Genomic DNA, 20072 nt, shown 5'->3' with positions numbered 1-20072 from the left:
ACAGTAGGGGGTAGTTTTCCTACAGTAGGGGGTAGGTCCTACGTACAGTAGTGAGTAGTTGTCCTAAAAGGGTGATTTTCCAACATTCTGTTTCCTCTAACAGTATGTTAAATTAGCAAGATAATGTATTTTGCCATGACGACATATGACGGTTACTATGTTGACATAATTAATATTCATGTTTATGTCGACTTGACAAGATACATTTTTGACAAGTCACCAAGTAGATAGCACTAAGATGCTCTCCAGAATACTGAAATATTAAAATAAATAATGTGAAATATTTTTTTTTTTTTTAGGTTTAAAATCAAATGGAAAATATGATTTTGACAGGTATGGATAATTTGACTTCACTCAATGACAAGGACCCATTGCAAAAACTTAAATTAAATGACAAGTTTTGTTGCAAACATGTTTCATTGTTACGCCAAACAAGTTATTTGTTGTTTATTCCATCTTCTCTTGAAAAAGTCTGTAAAAGCAGCAGCTGATATAAACTCCAGTACTTAAAAAATTGTAAAACATTTGGCATTTTTCTGAAATGTATCCTGAATTGAATTGAATAATCTAATTTAATAGAGTGCATTGCAGTCATGCATACCCCATTTTCTCCATCGTAAAAAATTATCACAATTGCCATTTGAAGTTCATTATTTAGGTTTCTTTTTATATACTTATACACAGTAGGTCAATTTGGTATATTCCCAGCTATTTTTTAAGGAATGTAGACCAAATTGACCCCTGTGTATAAGTATACAACAATGGTTATTTCAACTTCAACGACTTTTTGACTTACAATTTTTAATCATTGTTCTTTCTTCAGATATAATGGTTTATTACAGTATATCAATTATTTTTGTTTAACAATCAGTAGAAAACATTTTGTGTAAATATAATCTGGCCTACTGTACAGAACAAAAATATAATCATACAACTAAACTACAGTATATGTAGGTCTACATATTCCAGGGTAGGAGCATGGACCTATCTAATTTATAGGTCCATGCATGGTAGGAGCATTTATTACTCCCTAATTTGACCTGAAAATAATCGTTTTTAGCCAAGAACAATGTAAAATTCAATCAAATATGATATTACATGTTTATTAATTAATAAAAAAGAGTGTTTATTTACCCTAATATTCAAAGAATTTCAATTCATTATTTTCCGATGTGTTGGACATGCAGTCCTCAGTACATTGTGACTTCACTTTGTGTTGATTCACGTCAAGAATCCATGAGAATCCAAAATCGTTCAACCGTGAGTCCTCTAGACGGTCTTTTCTTTTCATGCAATCTAGCCTTCGGCTATAAAATCTTTGGTTTCATCCAACATAAGAGTTACCTAAAAACACACAATGATGTTATATTTAGATTCCTTAAGATCTCCCCTTACAAAAATACCTTGGTTTTCAAAATCAGACCTGTATTTTCCGACATACAGCTATTTGAAATGTGTCGACTGCGCCATTTTTCATGAAAAATTTGAAATCGAAATATCTCAAAAACCACTAGTCCGATTAAGTTAAAATCTGAAATTGTTGTTTGATCTCCATAAATTACCCCTACACTAAATTGAAGGAGGTAGGGTTTAACTCATTGGGTGATCTGTGATGGAATGACCCTTTTAGTAAGAAAACTTATAATACTGTTAAATAACCTACCCTCTGTTGAAAAAAGGAAATGATCCAAATAACCACCCATACCAACCAATCATTTGATGATCTGAATTTTCTAGTTCCAGAATGGAACTAGAAAACTCAGATATCTGATCTGAGTTTCCTAGACACCCTGTATAAAGATATACAGTACTATATTATATGTTGTATATAATTTTTAGACACTACAATACAAGTGTATATTATATACAGTACATCTAGTGATAGTATGCCATGCATTATCATTTTTTGATCGTATTTAATGTGCGTGCATCGTTTTTAAAATTAAGTGTTGGTAAAAATATGAAAATGATCACTTATAAGTGACAAATTAAATTCTAGTTTTCAAATATTTTTACATACAATTACAAATGTTTCTTTATTATTACAAATTATAAACATTGTTTATTTGTTATCTACAGGTTTTTCTATTTTAGTATATATAATACTGATAAGCTGTACAAAAGCTGTGATTGTAGATCTGATTTTGCAACCAAGCAATACTGTTATTGAAAATCATACAGTGGAATTGAATTGCTCATTTCAAAGATCTAATACATCTGTCATAGGTCCATTAATCATTTGGTACAAGATAGATGATAGAGGAAGACATGATGTAGGAAGACATCAAGGCATATTCAATCAAGTGACTGACAAGACAAGAATGAACATTCATGATTATGTTCTTACGATTCAACCAGTAAAACGATCAGACAGTGGAGTTTACGAATGCCAAGTTACTATAATCGATGATGAACCGTACATGAACTCTGACACAGGCAATGTTTCGATTTTGTGTAAGAATGAAATACTTCTATAATTTAGTATGGTACCACACTGTCAATATTATAGTTCCTGAAAAAATGTTCAATTATTAATTAATGTATATTAAGTACAGTTTCTTTATGATTTATTTTGGATTGGTTCATCAACACAAAATCTGCCACTTTCATCTTGAATCAGATGTCAAATACAAGTTACATACATATTTAAAGTCAAAACACCTTGAAGGTCACTTCTCCAAAATCATTTACATTTTTTAATTTTGCTCAAGTTTGATGTAAAAATAAAAAAATATATATATGCTTCATAGTTTTTTTTCATTTTTCAACACAACCATTTCATGATTTCTTTCAGCGTTAGATTAATATAATTAAATATTAATATATAAATTTACTGTAGGTCTAGCTTTACCATCAACTTGGTACTGTAAAGAAAAAAAACTAGTTGGCTTTATTACATTATGAATTTGGTAACTTGTATCTAATACTTAGCAAATAATAATTTTTATTTTAGACCTAGATTCACCAAGCATTGTTTTAACCACGGAGGGCGTCACCTGTACCAGTGGCAATGCTTATCCAGAACCATCTCTTATCATATACAACAATAGTAAAGAGGTAGCATCTACTAATGAAACTGGAGTTGTGTTAAAGTACAGAACCAAGGATGATGGTACAAACAATTATTACTGTAGAGCGAAGAATAAAGCAGGAGAAAGGGATAGTAAACTGCTTAATACTGGTGGCAAAGGTGAGTTGATATTGAAAACAAATTTCTGTTTATTTATTTTTAATCTAAAGTCAATAGAGTATTTATAGCAATCTATATAAGCAATAGTAACATTTGAAATGTTATGATATTATCTCAAAACTGACTATATGCATACTGCAAGCATTGTTTGTACCTGCTCTCGAAAAAAATCTGTAAAAGCAGCAGCTGATATAAATTATTTTAACAATTACACATTTATAATTATACAGGTTTTAATTGCACAATTTCTGTTATAATTTTTTATAGATCATACTTCTCCAACATTTTATGGTATGTATTATTATATATAACTTTATTCACAATCTCAGATAATACAAAGTACATGCAAAATTAATTGAAGTTGTGAACGGGGTTAAGTTGTAAGCTAATGCTTTAGACGCAAAGCCCCTTAGAACGAAAAAAAAACAAACAAAATTGAAATTGAAATAGATAAATAATTAAATAAATAAATAAATAAAAAGAGTATAATGTACCATATTAATTGTAACGATAAAAATACTAACAATGGAAATAATGCAGTGATAATAACAAATCAAATGTCAAGAGAAAATGAATTAACCAGTAGCTTAAAAATAAAGATTACTGGTGACAAACATATCATGAATTTTATGTTTGAACATACCAATACTGGTTGACATTTTAATGTCATTGGGTAGTGAGTTCCACACACATTAGTGCCTCTGTATGTGACACTTTGTTGGCCCAATAGGGTCCTTTTGAAAGCAGTGCTTAAATTGTCTTTAGCCCTTGTCTCATGATTATGTTTGGAATTGTTTGTAGCAAAGAAAGGATCAAAAGTAATAGGCAACTTTTTATGATGAAACTTAAACATGAATATCGCAACACTTTTTTGGTACAGCTCAGATAATTTTAATGTTTTTGTCGGGCAAAGAGTGGTAGAGAAGGATGATGAAAAGGAACGTTGCAAACAATTCTAAGTGCTTTCTTTTGTAAAATATAAAGACGATTTGATATAGTTTGATTAGTAGATCCCCATAGTGTTATGGCATATGTTAGGTTAGGTAATATGAGAGAGTTGTATATTTTTAATAGGATTTTGTATGGGAGTACGCGTTTTATTTTATTCATGGTGCCTATAGCTGTTGAAACTTTCTTTGCGATTGAATTTATATGATATGCAAATGATAATTTCTCATCTAGATGAACACCAAGAAACTTTGTTTGATTTACTCGTTCTATAATATCAGTATTAATTAGCAAAGTTAGATTTGACGTGTCAATTTTTACATTTCTACTAGTAAATACAATATAATTAGTTTTTTTGGTGTTCACAGTTAATCTATTTGCAATAAACCAGTTAGAAAGACATGCCATTTCATAGTTTAAAATATCGAATGCTCTTGTAATATCATTGTGTTGCAGGAACACATTAGTGTCATCTGCATACATAATAACGTTTGTGTTTCTACAGGCAAATGGCATATCCTTTATAAAAATCAGGAATAGTAAGGGTCCAAGAATGGACCCCTGTGGAACACCGTACTTAATGTATTTGGTTTCTGATTTTTTACCTTCTACGTTTACAAATTGTTTTCTAGTTGATAAGTAACTCTTAAACCAATCTAAAACGACACCTCTAATACCCTAATGTCTCATCTTCTGTAATAAAATGTGATGATCCATTGAATCGAACGCTTTTGATAAATCTAAAAATATTCCTATCATAAAGCATTTTTGTTCGATTGCAGAGGTAATTTTTTCAAATGTATCTAATAATGCGTGAATAGTAGAATGTTGTTGTCGGAAACCATATTGTGATTTATTAAGTACATTGTTCTTATTTAGGAATGAAATAGTTTGATTGCTAACAACCCGTTCATAAACCTTTGAAAGACATGGCAGTATAGATATGGGACGGTAATTGTTAATTTCTGATTTATCTCCGTTCTTGAAGATAGGTATTGTTTTTGCAATTTTAAGTTCGTCCGGAAAACAACCGGTGGCGAGTGATATGTTGATCAAATGAGTAATCGGTCGTTTAAGATAGTTTGAGTATGGTTTTAGATATAGTGCTCCAGGTGTTTTATTAGTTTCCAAATTTTCAAGGAGACTTTTAATTTCATCCTCAGTAACACTAACAGGTCTTAGAAACATAGAATTAACATAGTTTCCTGTTAAATACGAGGATGATTCTGTTATTTGTGGTTCTTGTGAGATTCGTTTTGCCAACGTTTCTCCAATGCTTGTGAAATAAGTATTAAACGCATTTGCTTTTTCTGAGGGGGTGTTAAATTGCTTAAAGTCATGATTTATTGTTGGTGGTAGTTGTTGTGTTTTTGTCCTTCCCATTATAGTGTTAATCGTTTTCTATGTCTTTTTGGTATTACTTTTATTATTTTCAAATTGAGTAAAGTAGTATTCTTCTTTTTGTTTCTTAATAAGTGCTGTAAGTTTGTTTCTGTATTTAGTATATTTCAGTTTATTTGAGGGAGTGGGATTTTTTCTGTATGAACTATACAACCTGCCCTTAGTTGTTATTGACTTTGCTATGCCTCGGTGATCCATGGAGATCGATCTTTATTTGCTTTTGCCTTAATTTTTTTCAAAGGAAAGTTTTTATCAATTAAATGTTTGAAGTTGTGAGCAAATGTTGAATATGCAATGTTTGCAACTTATAGTTATAATACAGATGTATTATATAATATTTAAAAAAAGCAGCAATATAAAAATACCGGTACTATTTCAGCCATTTTCTAGATAGTACGTACAATTAATTAGACAATCACAAGTCTGTTATAGACTGGAACATCCTCTCACCTGTATCTCAATGTGTCTTGGATTTGTTACTTTAGTAATTGATTAGCTGGTTTGTTTACATACAGTGGTAGTATGGTAGCAATATGTGTTTGACATGGGACATTCTCTCATCTGTATGCAAATGATTGTTACTTAATTGTGGCGTAATAGTAGGTGAGAACAATAACACGTTTGACAGGAGACACCCTTTCATATGCAAATGTAATTGATTGTTTACATACATCGTAGTTTTTAAGACTTTGTTGACAAAAACAAAAGTCGTATGAACGGCTTATGAGTGGAGTTTACCGTTAATATAGAGGTTCCCGTTTCTAAACACTGGTCGTTTCCCTTCTCCGTATGCTTTTGCCATTATTTCTCTGAGATTACGTTTCTTTTTAAGGTCAGTTTCTGGTAAGTCCTCTAGTACGAAGATCCCCTTATTTTTCAACACATGACCTGTTTTGGCTTGCATCAGTACTTGGTAGCGCTGCGGTCGAAACAGGAATTTAGCGATAATATGTCTAGGTGCTCCGGTCGGTGAAGTACGGGGTTTGCCTGTACGGTGGGCATTTTCGACTGTAATGTTCGGTAGTTTCAGATCGTTCTTTATAATTTCATTAATTTTCTCAAATGGAATTTCATCTATACTTTCTTTAATTCCACCGAATCTCAAATTAAAACTTCTAGAGTATCTCTCAAGTTTAAGGATTTGATTTTGAAGTAATGTGACGTTGTTCCGGTCGGCGTCCATTGATGTCTTAACCGCTTAAATGTCCGTACAAAATGATACGATTTTCTTCTCTATCTCTACGATTGAATCACTGGTAAATGCGATCGATTTTTCTAGTTCCGTTTGTTTATGTTCGATCTTGTCAATTCGTTTGAGTAAGCCTCTTGATTTAAAATGATCGAGTTTAGCTTACCCTTGATGACGGTTTGAAATGTTCGAAGTTCCCGCCACAGCATACCCACTTCTGTTGCATCAGTTCCGTCAGGGTCCATGCATTCAGAGTCAAGAGTTGATGATTCTGGGGCTAGTAGAACTCGATCTTTTTCTTTATCTTTTTTTTTATTTCTTCTTTCTCGGCTCATGTTGACGTGCAGTTGTATTCACCGTTTATATATATATATTTAAATGTTTGTTGGTTTTTTAATAGATGGCTGTATTTTAGGGTGTCACGAAACCTCAGACCACGAAAGCTCAGACCCCCTAAGACCTAAGATCACGAAAGCTAAGACCCAACACCTAAGATTACAAATATTTATCTTTCGCACCTGCCTTGTATTTTAACTCCTAACATTTATTCTGAATACCACACCTTAGAATTGGCACTTTCATGAAAAAGAATCACATAAAAAGTAACAAATACATTTTTAAATTGATGATTTTACAGACGTTTTTCTCGCACACAAAATGACTAGCCTACAGTACAGTAGGCCTACCCCATGGGCCATGTTCAATGTTTTTGTTTCTATGGAACGTCAAAAGAGCAAAAATTATATAGAGGGCTGAAAACTCTGTGGAGTCCATCTACAGTGTGGATGGAACAATGTAAAATTAAAATTGTAATGATAATAGTATAATCATGCAAGTACGAAGAAATAAATACTGGCAAATAAATTTTAATTTAAAAATCATGATAAGTTTTTTTGTTTCGTTTTCTTTCTGTTTTTATACTTGTACTATTATTGTTGCTCTTTTGGCGCTCCATAGAAACAAAAACATTGAGCATGGGGAGCTCGAGGAGTTACATTACAGTATACAAAGAAACACATCTGTAAAATCATCAATTTAAAGGATTTATTTATTTGTTATTATGTGTTTCTCCTTTTGAAAGTACTTATAAGTCCTAATTTTAAAGTGTGGTGTTCAGGATAAAGTTAGTCAACAAATTTGGAGTCAAAATACAAGAAAGGCAGGTGCGTAAGAAAAACATCCTCTGAACCAACACAATGGAGTAAATATATACCAACAAACAACCCGTCAAGTTTGTTTGTTGTAAAGAAAAAATATACATTTACTCAACGGGCGAAAATAATGTGAGTTTATCTATGTTTTGCGGTAGTATTAAATTATATTTATGGTAATAAATGAAACCTACTGTGTTTAAAATTATGTATGGATAAACAAGTATTGTTTTTAAGCTGTAGTATATCTTAGTATTTGTAATCTTAGGTGTTGGGTCTTAGCTTTCGTGATCTTAGGTCTTAGGGGGTCTGAGCTTTCGTGGTCTGAGGTTTCGTGACACCCCTGTATTTTAAGTATCATTATTGACGGATCAGATAGCCGATGTGTGTGTCTGTTACGAGCTCATCATCAGTACCGTATATATATTAAATTTAGTTACCGTACTTCTTTATGAATTTTTGTCATAATTGTTGTTAGTGAACTTTCACATCGGGGCCGGCGGTAGACAATGTCCGCTGTCCTGTTATGCATTTCACACAAGTGATCCTGGCCCTGTATACACAGTCTTGATATGGCATGTTTGAGTGGATTCTTATCTGGACTCGGGACGTAATACTGTATATATATATATCAATGATGTTGCGTAGCACTGTGTAAATTATATATAAATCATCTATATATAAATTTACGTAAGGGCAAAATTCGGTAAATCGCGCCTTACTTCTATAATTTTTACTCGATGGTATATAAAGTTGGTTCGTACTTTCGGTACTGATTTTAACCACCTGATGTAACCCTGTTTACTAATTAAATTAAGTTAGATAATAAGTTATTGACGGTTAAAACGAATTTAGGTTCCAAGATTTGCCCCAAATAGGGGTGTTTTCCGACCGTGGTATACACTGTATAATGGATGTCCGTCTTGAAAAATACCCGCCACAAAAATGTGAGGAGGCTTCGCATTTTCCTATCTCCTCCTACGATAATTGTTTTTAATAGCTGAAAACCGGTTGAACAGCTAGAGTACACCATCATAATGTTGAAGACAGGCCGATTTTCTTTAAAAAATACTATTTTGATAGATTTAATATACGATTATACAAATCTATTGATTTGCGATGAATGGAACATCCCAATCTCTCAGTCTGCCAGAGTTTGGTTTAACACAAGTACTGTAGGTAAATTTATGAGCCCTTGGTTTAACACATATGGTAGGTAAATATATGGGCCCTTTGAGAATAAACTTGCGAGATTGTGGATAGGCTCTACTGTTAGATATATAAACACATTATTATATACAAATAAACTTTATACTGACAGTTCTTTCTCAACGTTTGTATTAATTATTAATTACCAAATATAAACGTCGTAGTGGTGTATCGTTACATGGTACTTTAATATTTCAATCGATTATGACAGTGACAGTTTTAACTAAACTAAATAAAGAATGTTCTCTAATATAATTAGGAATCTCCTGCCATACACGGGGAAAATTAGTGTACAATGAATATTTAAAAGAAATAAATAAATAAATAAAATAAAAAAAGTATTAAATCGCAAATGTTTTACTGTATTTAGAGGTATATTATTTATAGGCCTATAAAAAAAATATTTCGTTACTGAGTGGATAAAGAATATATTTAAAAATTGTTCCTCTTTGTACCTATCCGCTTTCCCATCCCTCAACCCTAATGTTACATACAAAACACAAATTGGGTTTCTTTAAATGAGTCCAAATCAAAAACTTGGACTCATTTTGTGATAAGTTTCTCCTTCGGAAGTAATTCCCAGGGTGCTAATTTTAGTTGACTACATAAATCATCGTGTCTATTTATTTGTAGAACTGTAAACGACAATGTATAGGCCTATAGTCCTGCGGTACGTACATTTGAAATCGCCAGTTTTGTTACGCTGAAATTACTGTGTATTCGAGAACCATCTGTGGGAACGACCTAGATGGTACGCGAGCGAAGCGAGCGTACCATCTAGTACTGTAAATTATAGTATAATAACTTTCGCCAATGAGCTATGCTCGACGCGATTGAGATCATGTTCCGAATATGAGCACTGTTTCTATAATTTACAGTATGATTTTTATATATATATATATATATATATATATACCACTAAATTAACACTTTGGGAGACATGCTATTTTTTTGTATATTTGGGAGACAATGACAAAATGGCTGATTATTATACTTTGACATATATTTTACATACACCCTTTCATTTTATTTCATTAAAGGCATGTTACTACATATTTAAAAACAAAAAAAATTATAATAACAATTAAACTGTAAGATATATATGTTTTAAGTTGTTATTTTTGTCTCCCAACTGTTTTTCAAACTCTAAAATGTACATTTGGGAGACTTGACAGTGTACATAACATATTACAGTATAAAAATGTCTTATTTACAGATTAAACAGTGCAACAATAGTGCAAAGTCAACAATACCAGTACAAAGCTCATTAAAACCATTCCAATTATTACTATTGATAGAAAAAAACATACCAATGTTAAATTGATGAATAAAAAAATGTTTTTTGTTAATTGTTCAGAAGGGTTTTTAAGAGGGTGGGGCCATGAAATGCTAACAATAATTAACCCTCGAAATGAAAATCTACAACACGATTAATATCAAGGTGTTAAAATATGGTACAAATTGTTAAAAATGCTTTGTAAAGATCATCTTCAGACAACAATTCTACTAAAAATATAAATGTGTTATAATACAGTATTCAAAATAAAAATTCTATTTTTTTGAATAAAAGGAACATTTGATTTCGCTTTGTAACCTAGCTGAAAGTTAAACCAGCCCGAATGAATTAGATCAAGCAACAAACTTACTCAAAATAAAGAAGTTCAACAAATTCGCAATTTCTTTAAGATAGATTTATTAAGAGTCCAAATGCCAAACCTATTCAATTTAACAGAATATCTAAACTTTGAAACAATTTTAGCTTGTAAGGTGAAGATTGTACAAACAAAGTAATTGATACTGTTTTCACATTAAATAAAATAATGTATACATAGAGTACACAGTAATTATAGTGTAGCAAGTCTCAATAAATTGCATGCTATAATAATAATATTTTATTGACATATATGATGTACATCGGCGGCAATCAATTTCATAAAAGCTGCGTCAAAAAAATAAATAAATAAAAATCATTTATGCAAGCATTACATATACAATTATGTACAGATAAAAATAAATTGCATATTATTATTATCAATATTACAGAAAATTGTAATACAGCAATTATATAATTGAATCAGAATCAAATCTTGTGCCATTAGGCAAATTGTTAACACATTGCAGTCTTAATAAATTGCATACTATTATCAATATTACAGGAAATTGTAATACCGCAATTATATAATTTAATCAGAATAAAATCTTGTGCGATTAGGTAAATTGTTAACACATTGCAGTCTCAATGAATTGCATACTACTATCAATATTACAGGAAATTGCAATACCGCAATTATATAATTGAATCAGAATCAAATCTTGTGCCATTAGGCAAATTGTTAACACATTGCAGTCTCAATAAATTGCATACTATTATCAATATTATAGGAAATTGTAATACAGCAATTATATAATTTAATCAGAATCAAATCTTGTGCCATTAGGCAAATTGTTAACACATTGCAGTCTCAATAAATTGCCTACTATTATCAATATTACAGGAAATTGTAATACAGCAATTATATAATTTAATCAGAATCAAATTTTGTGCCATTAGGCAAATTGTTAACACATTGCAGTCTCAATAAATTGCATACTATTATCAATATTATAGGAAATTGTAATACAGCAATTATATAATTTAATCAGAATCAAATTTTGTGCCATTAGGCAAATTGTTAACACATTGCAGTCTCAATAAATTGCATACTATTATCAATATTATAGGAAATTGTAATACAGCAATTATATAATTTAATCAGAATCAAATTTTGTGCCATTAGGCAAATTGTTAACACATTGCAGTCTCAATAAATTGCATACTATTATCAATATTACAGGAAATTGTAATACAGCAATTATATAATTGAATCAGAATCAAATCTTGTGCCATTAGGTAAATTGTTAACACATTGCAGTCTCAATAAATTGCCTACTATTATCAACAATACATCTTTAAGAAAATTGTTAATAGAGCTGATATTAGCATGCAATGTATTTGGACTGCTACATCAATATATTAACAATTTGCAAATTGTTAATACATTGATTTTTATGACATCTCACATCTCCATTATCTCCATCCTTTCTTTAATTTGTCTTTGCCTCTTTACTCGTTCATTCATAACTTTTGATCTTACGGTCTTCCATGGATAGCTCTCATGCAGCATATATTTGTTTAAAAATGTCAAAGCTTCATTCTTAGCTACAATACAAAAAAAAAAAACAATAATAATATCTCTAATTATTAATTGATGGTTTATTATGTGTTATTACATGAAAAAAAAACATCCAAACTTTTTGAAAAGAGTATGCCCTGTTTTTTTTTTCTTGCATTTTTTTTTCTTCTCGCATAAGGACTATAAAGCGTAGGTCCAGTGTACACACACTGCTGAACCTAGTACATATTTCGAAGACAAGTAGGGGAGTTACACCTGGTGTACCAGTTCATACAGCCACTGTCGTGGACATACGAGAAAGCGCCGATCAAGCTGATTGGCAGCATAGACATGATGCTAGATGGTACGCGAGCGAAGCAAGCGTACCATCTAGTTGTTAGAAATTGGCTCTAAATCGCCATCGATACAAAAATGCTTTTCCTCTCCATATTTAAAAGTGACATCTAAAAGGAAGCAGTCAGAAACGATAAATATACATTTTTTGGCCTTAAATGATATCTATAAAAACAGAATAAAAGTATTAACTGTACACAAGGGATTTAATTATCAATAACACTTAAATACTACTGTTACATAGGATTTACTGTACTAAATAATGCAGAAAAATTATTACTCACAAGGTATAGTCTTATTTGCTGTACCAATTATTATGTCATTGAAGTTTCTTTCATCTTTTGTTTTCCATTTTGTGTACATTCTCCCTGTAAATAAAAGCATTTTCTTTTCATCATTTTGCTCACTTGCAATGAAAAATATGTTAGCTAATTACATTTTTTTAGTGCAATTAAGAGAGGTTAACAATTTAAACAATACATCATATTTTCTTAACTGACAATTCAGAACATTTCGAGCAAAAAACATTTATAAAGCTAAGGGTTACTTTTTCATATTTGCATTTCCCTAAAAATCGATTAATAGAAACCAAGAACAAAGATCTGGATTGACGGGGTCCGACGTTTATATGTACTTTATTGTAGTAGTGGAGTCGCTCATACTCTAGACAAAAAATTAACTAAAGGTTTGATTTCTTTTTGCCAAATTAAAAAAATATTTAGCCACATTTAAAACACAAACAGCCCATATTCCCGCATGTACCTTTCAAACTTTTTCTTCTTTTCTCAATTATCTCCTCTTCCTCTTCCGAATCCATCAACCTGTCATCTGTGAAATATCAAAGAAGTCATAGAGAATTGTTTTATATTTATTCATATATTCCTAAGTCATATTAGATGGTGAACAAAACTGTTCAGTGATATCTGAATTGCCTTCAAAAAATTGATTCTTGGGTACCAAGAGCAAAGATCTGGGTTGGTAATAAAACTTTTGAACCAGACCCTTTATGGGGGTGGAGGGAGTGCAACGTTTCTATGTACTCTATTGTAGTAGTGGAGTCGCTCATACTCTAGACAAAGATTTAACTAAAGGTTTGGTTTCTTTTTGCCAAATTGAAAAATATTTAGCCACATTTAAAACACAAACAGCATATATTTCTGCATACCTTTCTTTCTTTTTCTTCTTTTCTCAATTATCTCCTCTTCCTCTTCCGAATCCATCAACCTGTCATCTGTGAAATATCAAAGAAGTCATAGAGAATTGTTTTATATTTATTCATATATTCCTAAGTCATATTAGATGGTGAACAAAACTGTTCAGTGATATCTGAATTGCCTTCAAAAAATTGATTCTGGGGTACCAAGAGCAAAGATCTGGGTTGGTAATAAAACTTTTGAACCAGACCCTTTATGGGGGTGGAGGGAGTGCAACGTTTCTATGTACTCTATTGTAGTAGTGGAGTCGCTCATACTCTAGACAAAGATTTAACTAAAGTTTTGGTTTCTTTTTGCCAAATTAAAAAATATTTAGCCACATTTAAAACACAAACAGCACATATTTCTGCATACCTTTCCTTCTTTTTCCTCTTTTACTTTTCTCAATTATCTCCTCTTCCTCCTCCAAATCCATCAACCTGTCATCTGTAAAATATCAAAGAAGTCATAGAGAATTGTTATTCATATATTCGTGGACCAAGACTTCTATGTATGTAGTGATTTGTTTATACATTGGATTCTTCAGTACTGACCACACGGAAAAATACATTTCACGCTAAATCTGACTTTTTAGGTCTCAAAATCACTCCTATTCTTCCTTTAAAAAACACATTCTAAAAAATGTATTAAAGTCTGACCGATATAATATAAGTTTTATGAACAATGTTATTAGAAAAAGAACAAGTTAATTGTCTGTTATAATTAGGCCTACATAATTACCTTCTATACAAGTTTTCTGGGACTCTTGTGAATTATTGGCACCTGTAAAATATAAACATTTAATGATATTCAACAAGTAGATAATTGTATTTTAGATAAGTATGATAATCAAAATTCGGATTACAATACAGAGCAGCATTTGTTGATTTGAATTTGAATGGTCATAATTTGCTCATTAACTTTATTTTTTAATTATTTTGAATGAAATGATTAAAAAATAAAATGACTAACCTTTGTCAATGTGTTCCAGCCTCTTCCGATTTTGATTATTTCCATTAAAGCTGGTGGAGCCTGGTAAACATTCTGATTAATAGTTGAGGAATGCCCCATGTGTTTATAGAACAGTGACCTTTCCGCTTCTGGCAGCTCCATGGAAGCATACAGAGTACTGATTCTATGGCGGTTTTTTGTTGCTGTTAACTTTTCCAGACAACTGATTTCTGCTTCAACACAAATGCTATTAATGGCGTGCCAGCCCGTCACATGATTTTGTGATCTTTGGACACACGCAAAGACATATTTGTTATCTTCAGCAACACCTGCAGAAGATCTTGCTTCAGGTTTACTCAGTACATCCATAGCATCAACACAGTCTTGCGGGAACAGAACCGGCACCAAATGGTTGTTTCCTTTACCTGTTTGAAAGGTGATTTTTAGTTTGTTGATCAAAGACTTTTCGAGTGGATCAGAAATTCCATCAGCATGATATTTATCAACCCATGTGTTGTTTTTGGCTTCTTGCCACTCCTCTATCACTAAACGGCATGGCTCCCCACCACGTCGAGCATTGTAAAGTGTCAATCTTGAAACGGTTAAATCTCGTAATTTTCTGAAATTATGTGAATCCCATATCATATATGGGTCATTTATCATGGTTGTAATTTGATTTAAAGTGTACTCTCTGAGTTTTTGCACATCATTTTCTAAGGGTAACACTGTAGGTTTTCGCAAATTCTTTTGTCTGTTCTGATTCTGTTGGTAGGAAGCATCTCCAAAAACAAAATCTTCATTCAACTTAAGGACATCTAGGAATTTGTCAACTTCTGAAGCATCAGTATCTCTTTCTTGTTCAAGATGAGTGCCTTTGATAATCAAGCATGCTCTTCTAATCAAGTAGTATAAACCAGACTTCAGACCAGCTTTTAGAGATGTAGTTACCTCGTCGGTAGTGTACTCATCGATAGCCTCAACTAGGGAGGTAAAATGCTTTCTTTTAAACATGTCACTAATGTCACCTTTTAGATCACATTGGGTTTTATTAACTAGATGTTTTTTAAAGAAGTTATATAATGTCGCCAACCTCCTCATGTCAGACATTACAGATTTCCGACCCTCTAGCTTCTTGTCTTTTTTGTTTTTCTTTTTGTCCCAAAATTTTTTCCCGATATTTATTAATGTTAAATCAGTTCTGCAAATCTCACCAACTTCATCGGTCCTAAAACGATTGAGAATTTCAACATTAAAGGCAGACAGATCACAACTAATTCCACTCATCGGAATGTGGTCGCAGTTAGCACTAGTTTTACCCCGACACTTAACCTTGTGCCGGCTAAACGATGCCCGGTTGTAAAATCCCTTACAAAGCCCACACATTACAGGTGGCTTCTTACTTGTGGTTCTTCTTTCTTGTTCGTACTTTGGATCATTCTTCTTCATTTCACCATTATTTACAATATATATACCCTCTTTTCTCATTAGGTCGAACTGTTTTTGCATTTCTCGCTTTGGAAATTTAAGAGCATCTTTTACTCTTTGGTTGTCATTGTGTACTGTTTTAATGTGTCTTGTTAGTTTTTCCCGATAATACTTTTTACAGAATGGACACAAACGTGCTGGTTTCCTTAATTTTTTTGATTTTTTTTTTTTTTTTTTATTTCAGGATCCTATGATAAAGAAAAAAATAATTTTAGCCTAAACTTTTAGATAGTAATATATAAATATATTTATTTCAAATAAATTAAGTTAATAATATAGTTATAGATCAGTTTAAACATTAACAAGCAGCTTCGATCGAGCTAGATAAAGAAGTAGTAGTTTGGGCCTAGGCAATACATTACGTTGTATAATATAGGCCTAAAGCATAAATATCAATGTTTTAGTGACAATTATTTACATCGACCTAAAATAAGGTTACACACTAAAATTTATACATTTGTGATTTTAATGGCAAAAAACTTTTACTTGAATTTCACGATTTTCACAAGCAGTAAAGTAAAGGGTATATGTTTACTGGTTTTGCATAAGCTTTCATATACAAATATTGACAATTCCCTTCATACAGAAAAAAAAAGGTATGGGTATGATATTAATGTCTTGTGAGAAAAGGTTGCTACTGCTAAATAATATGGAATTAAATTACTCACTACTACTTCTTCAACCTCTGGAATTTCTGTTTCCTATGGAAAAAAACATGATAACTTTGTCTAAGAATGTAGAGTGGCTTTTTTGGACAAATATTGTTTGATTTAGTGATAATTATTTCTATAATCTATATATAAATTTACGTAAGGGCAAAATTCGGTAAATCGCGCCTTACTTCTAGAATTTTTACTCGATGGTATATAAAGTTGGTTCGTACTTTCGGTACTGATTTTCACCACCTGATGTAACCCTGTTTACTAATTAAATTAAGTTAGATAATTAGTTATTGACGATTAAAACAAATTTAGGTTCAACGATTTGCCCCAAATAAGGGTGTTTTCCGATCGTGGTATACACTGTCTAATGGATGTCCATCTTGAAAAATACCCGCCACAAAAATGCGAAGAGGCTTCGCATTTTCCTATCTCCTCCTACGATAATTGTTTTTAATAGCTGAAAACTGGTTGAACAGCTAGAGTACAGCATCATAATGTTGAAGACAGGCCGATTTTCTTTAAAAAATACTATTTTGATAGATTTAATATACGATTATACAAATGTATTGATTTGCGATGAATGGAACATCCCAATCTCTCAGTCTGCCAGAGTTTGGTTTAACACAAGTAGGTAAATTTATGAGCCCTTGGTTTAACACATACGGTATATTTGTAACCGTTACCCGATGAAAGCCCAGTAAATATTTGTTTTATAAAATTAAAAGTTTCAAAATACAATTTCAAAAGAAACATAAAAAGTAAAACACTTACTTCATCACTAGTTTCAGATATTGAATCGTCTGGCCTATAGGAAGTGTCCACATCAGATGCCTATTCAAAAGGAAAAAAATAAAAATACTATTTGTATACTAATTGGAAAATACATTGAGGGATGTTCCATACAGTTACAATGATATACTGTAAAATATTTTATTTTCAACATTTTGCCTTTTTATTTTTGTAATGGAGCGTTTTTCGTCCATAAGTTTTTTTAACATACACTCAAATAATTGTAGCAAAACCATAATACTAAGTTTTAACCAACACACTTAGTATTAAAATTATTATTTGGCACTGCCGTCAGTTACTATTCTTTTAGGCAGGGACTAGCTTAGCAGCCATAGCATGCCTAGTTTTCAAAGCATTTTAGCAACATTTTAAACCCATGCTGGTATAATATTCATAACAATACAGTATTTTATAAGGCGTTATAATATGAGCATATTGGGATAGGGGGTATTTCGCTTCTTACAAATGGTTCGCTAGATAGATAAGTAGTAGTTTTGGCCTAGGCAATACATTACGTTGTATGTTATACAAATATTTACTGGACTGAGGGGCATGGTTAAAAATATAGACCAAGGTGATCTGCAGACTATGCTATATCCTGAAACGAAGTCGAGGGCTATATTGAAGCCCAGTAAATATTTGTTTTATAAAATTAAAAGTTTCAAAATACAATTTCAAAATAAACATAAAAAGTAAAACACTTACTTCATCACGAGTTTCAGATATTGAATCGTCTGGCCTATAGGAAGTGTCCACATCAGATGCCTATTCAAAAGGAAAAATATAAAAATACTATTTGTATACTAATTGGAAAATACATTGAGGGATGTTCCATACAGTTACAATGATATACTGTAAAATATTTTATTTTCATGGTACTAAATTTTTCCAATTTCATGATTCCAAACATTTTGCCTTTTGTATTTTTGTAATGGAGCGTTTTTCGTCCATAAGTTTTTTTAACATACACTCAAATAATTGTAGCAAAACCATAATACTAGGTATCCCAATGAAAGCGCACAGAGGGGTATTAGGCTATGGGGCATGAGCCAAAAAGAGGCCTAGAAAACGAATTTCGTGATCTCCTAACGGGGGGGAGGAAGATATTCACACAGTTTATAGTTAATAATTAGATTAACACAAATTCAGCCGGTCCCGCTTTCAAAAGTTACGCAATAAGTGTAATTTTAGGTGTAAAAAAATCGAATTTCTCAACATAAAGAAATACATAGAAATAGCGCCCTCTATTTTGTATATTTTCTGTTAGTGTTAGTACTGGATAAAATACAATCGTTCCATTGGAATAACTTATACTGTATCTTTCTTTGACATTTAACATGCAATATTTTTATCATAATTTTGAGATTAATATTGTAGTCCTTGTAAGAAATGTATCTGTTAGTAAACCTTAATTAATATTTATTTAAGCACACTGAAAAGAAGATGCATTTTCAATCTTTATAATTCATGACTATGCTGTCACAAAATATTTATTAATATTATCTCTCCTATATAATTGCAACTTTTTGTTTTCATTGGATGCATAACATAGAATTATAATCAATTAGTAATAAATCAAATGTTGCATTATTGTTTTCATTGTAGATGTATAACATAGAATTGTAATCAATTAGTAACAAATAAATGAAATTATTACAGCAAAGTTTCTTATAATACTCCTGTTCCTTAATATTGCTTATCATCTCATGGGTTCTTTATTTTATACTTTCTCATGGTTCATCCGTTACGTTACAAAATAGTTAAGTTACAAAATAGTTTAATATAAATTTACATTTTATAGGCATATTAATGTATTGTAAGCATCAAAGTAGAAAGTTTCTTATTAATACTCCTGTGTCTTAATATCACTTATCATCTCATGGGTTCTTTATTTTATACTTTCTCATGGTTCATCCGTTACGTTACAAAATAGTTAAGTTACAAAATAGTTTAATATAAATTTACATTTTATAGGCATATTAATGTATTGTAAGCATCAAAGTAGAAAGTTTCTTATTAATACTCCTGTGTCTTAATATCACTTATCATCTCATGGGTTCTTTATTTTATACTTTCTCATGGTTCATCCGTTACGTTACAAAATAGTTAAGTTACAAAATAGTTTAATATAAATTTACATTTTAGAGGCATATTAATGTATTGTAAGCATCAAAGTAGAAAGTTTCTTATAATACTCCTGTGTCTTAATATCGCTTATCATCTCATGGGTTCTTTATTTTATACTTTCTCATGGTTCATCCGTTACGTTACAAAATAGTTTAATATAAATTTACATATTATAGGCCTATTACATTAAAATCATTTAGACCAAGTAAAATGAACATTTGTAAACCATAAATTACACTTAAACTACACTAAAAAGTTCTTCCTGCTCAAA

General features: G+C 31.3%; 2 protein-coding genes across 5 annotated transcripts in view; one reads left to right on the top strand and one right to left on the bottom strand.

The window, feature by feature from the left end:
• Positions 1-20072, top strand: part of LOC140057494 (uncharacterized) — a 48036-nt gene that overhangs the window by 7736 nt on the left and 20228 nt on the right. For 3 of the 4 annotated variants that reach the window (XM_072103174.1, XM_072103175.1, XM_072103173.1), the window contains 4 exons: positions 300-333; positions 2080-2454; positions 2954-3190; positions 3458-3481. In XM_072103174.1, coding sequence (XP_071959275.1) covers positions 312-333; positions 2080-2454; positions 2954-3190; positions 3458-3481 — 658 coding nt within the window. In that variant the 5' untranslated portion in view covers positions 300-311. The remainder of the gene's footprint in view (positions 1-299; positions 334-2079; positions 2455-2953; positions 3191-3457; positions 3482-20072) is intronic. The other variant, XM_072103176.1, reaches the window with a different exon arrangement.
• LOC140056994 (uncharacterized) lies at positions 11862-19006 on the bottom strand. The gene is made up of 10 exons (XM_072102527.1): positions 18989-19006; positions 18380-18439; positions 17657-17716; positions 16892-16924; positions 14760-16334; positions 14552-14570; positions 14163-14234; positions 13760-13825; positions 13357-13422; positions 11862-12287 (listed from the first exon to the last, which is right to left on the bottom strand). Exons 1-10 carry the CDS (start codon positions 19004-19006, stop codon positions 12145-12147), a joined length of 2112 nt encoding a protein of 703 aa, XP_071958628.1. The 3' UTR covers positions 11862-12144.

The sequence above is a fragment of the Antedon mediterranea genome, chromosome 8, assembly GCF_964355755.1.
Source record: "Antedon mediterranea chromosome 8, ecAntMedi1.1, whole genome shotgun sequence".
Lineage (NCBI taxonomy): Eukaryota > Metazoa > Echinodermata > Crinoidea > Comatulida > Antedonidae > Antedon > Antedon mediterranea.
The sequence above is the reverse complement of the archived record's forward strand: the minus strand, read 5'-3'. Positions and strand labels throughout refer to the sequence as shown.

Excerpts from the sequence above, each read along its gene's own strand:
- LOC140056994 (XM_072102527.1), bottom strand. Across the intron at positions 16,925-17,656 it reads TATCTGAAACTAGTGATGAA|GAAACAGAAATTCCAGAGGT; the intron begins GTAAGTGTTTTA and ends TTTTTTCCATAG. Across the intron at positions 13,423-13,759 it reads AAGAAGAAAAAGAAAGAAAG|ATGACAGGTTGATGGATTCG; the intron begins GTATGCAGAAAT and ends GATATTTCACAG.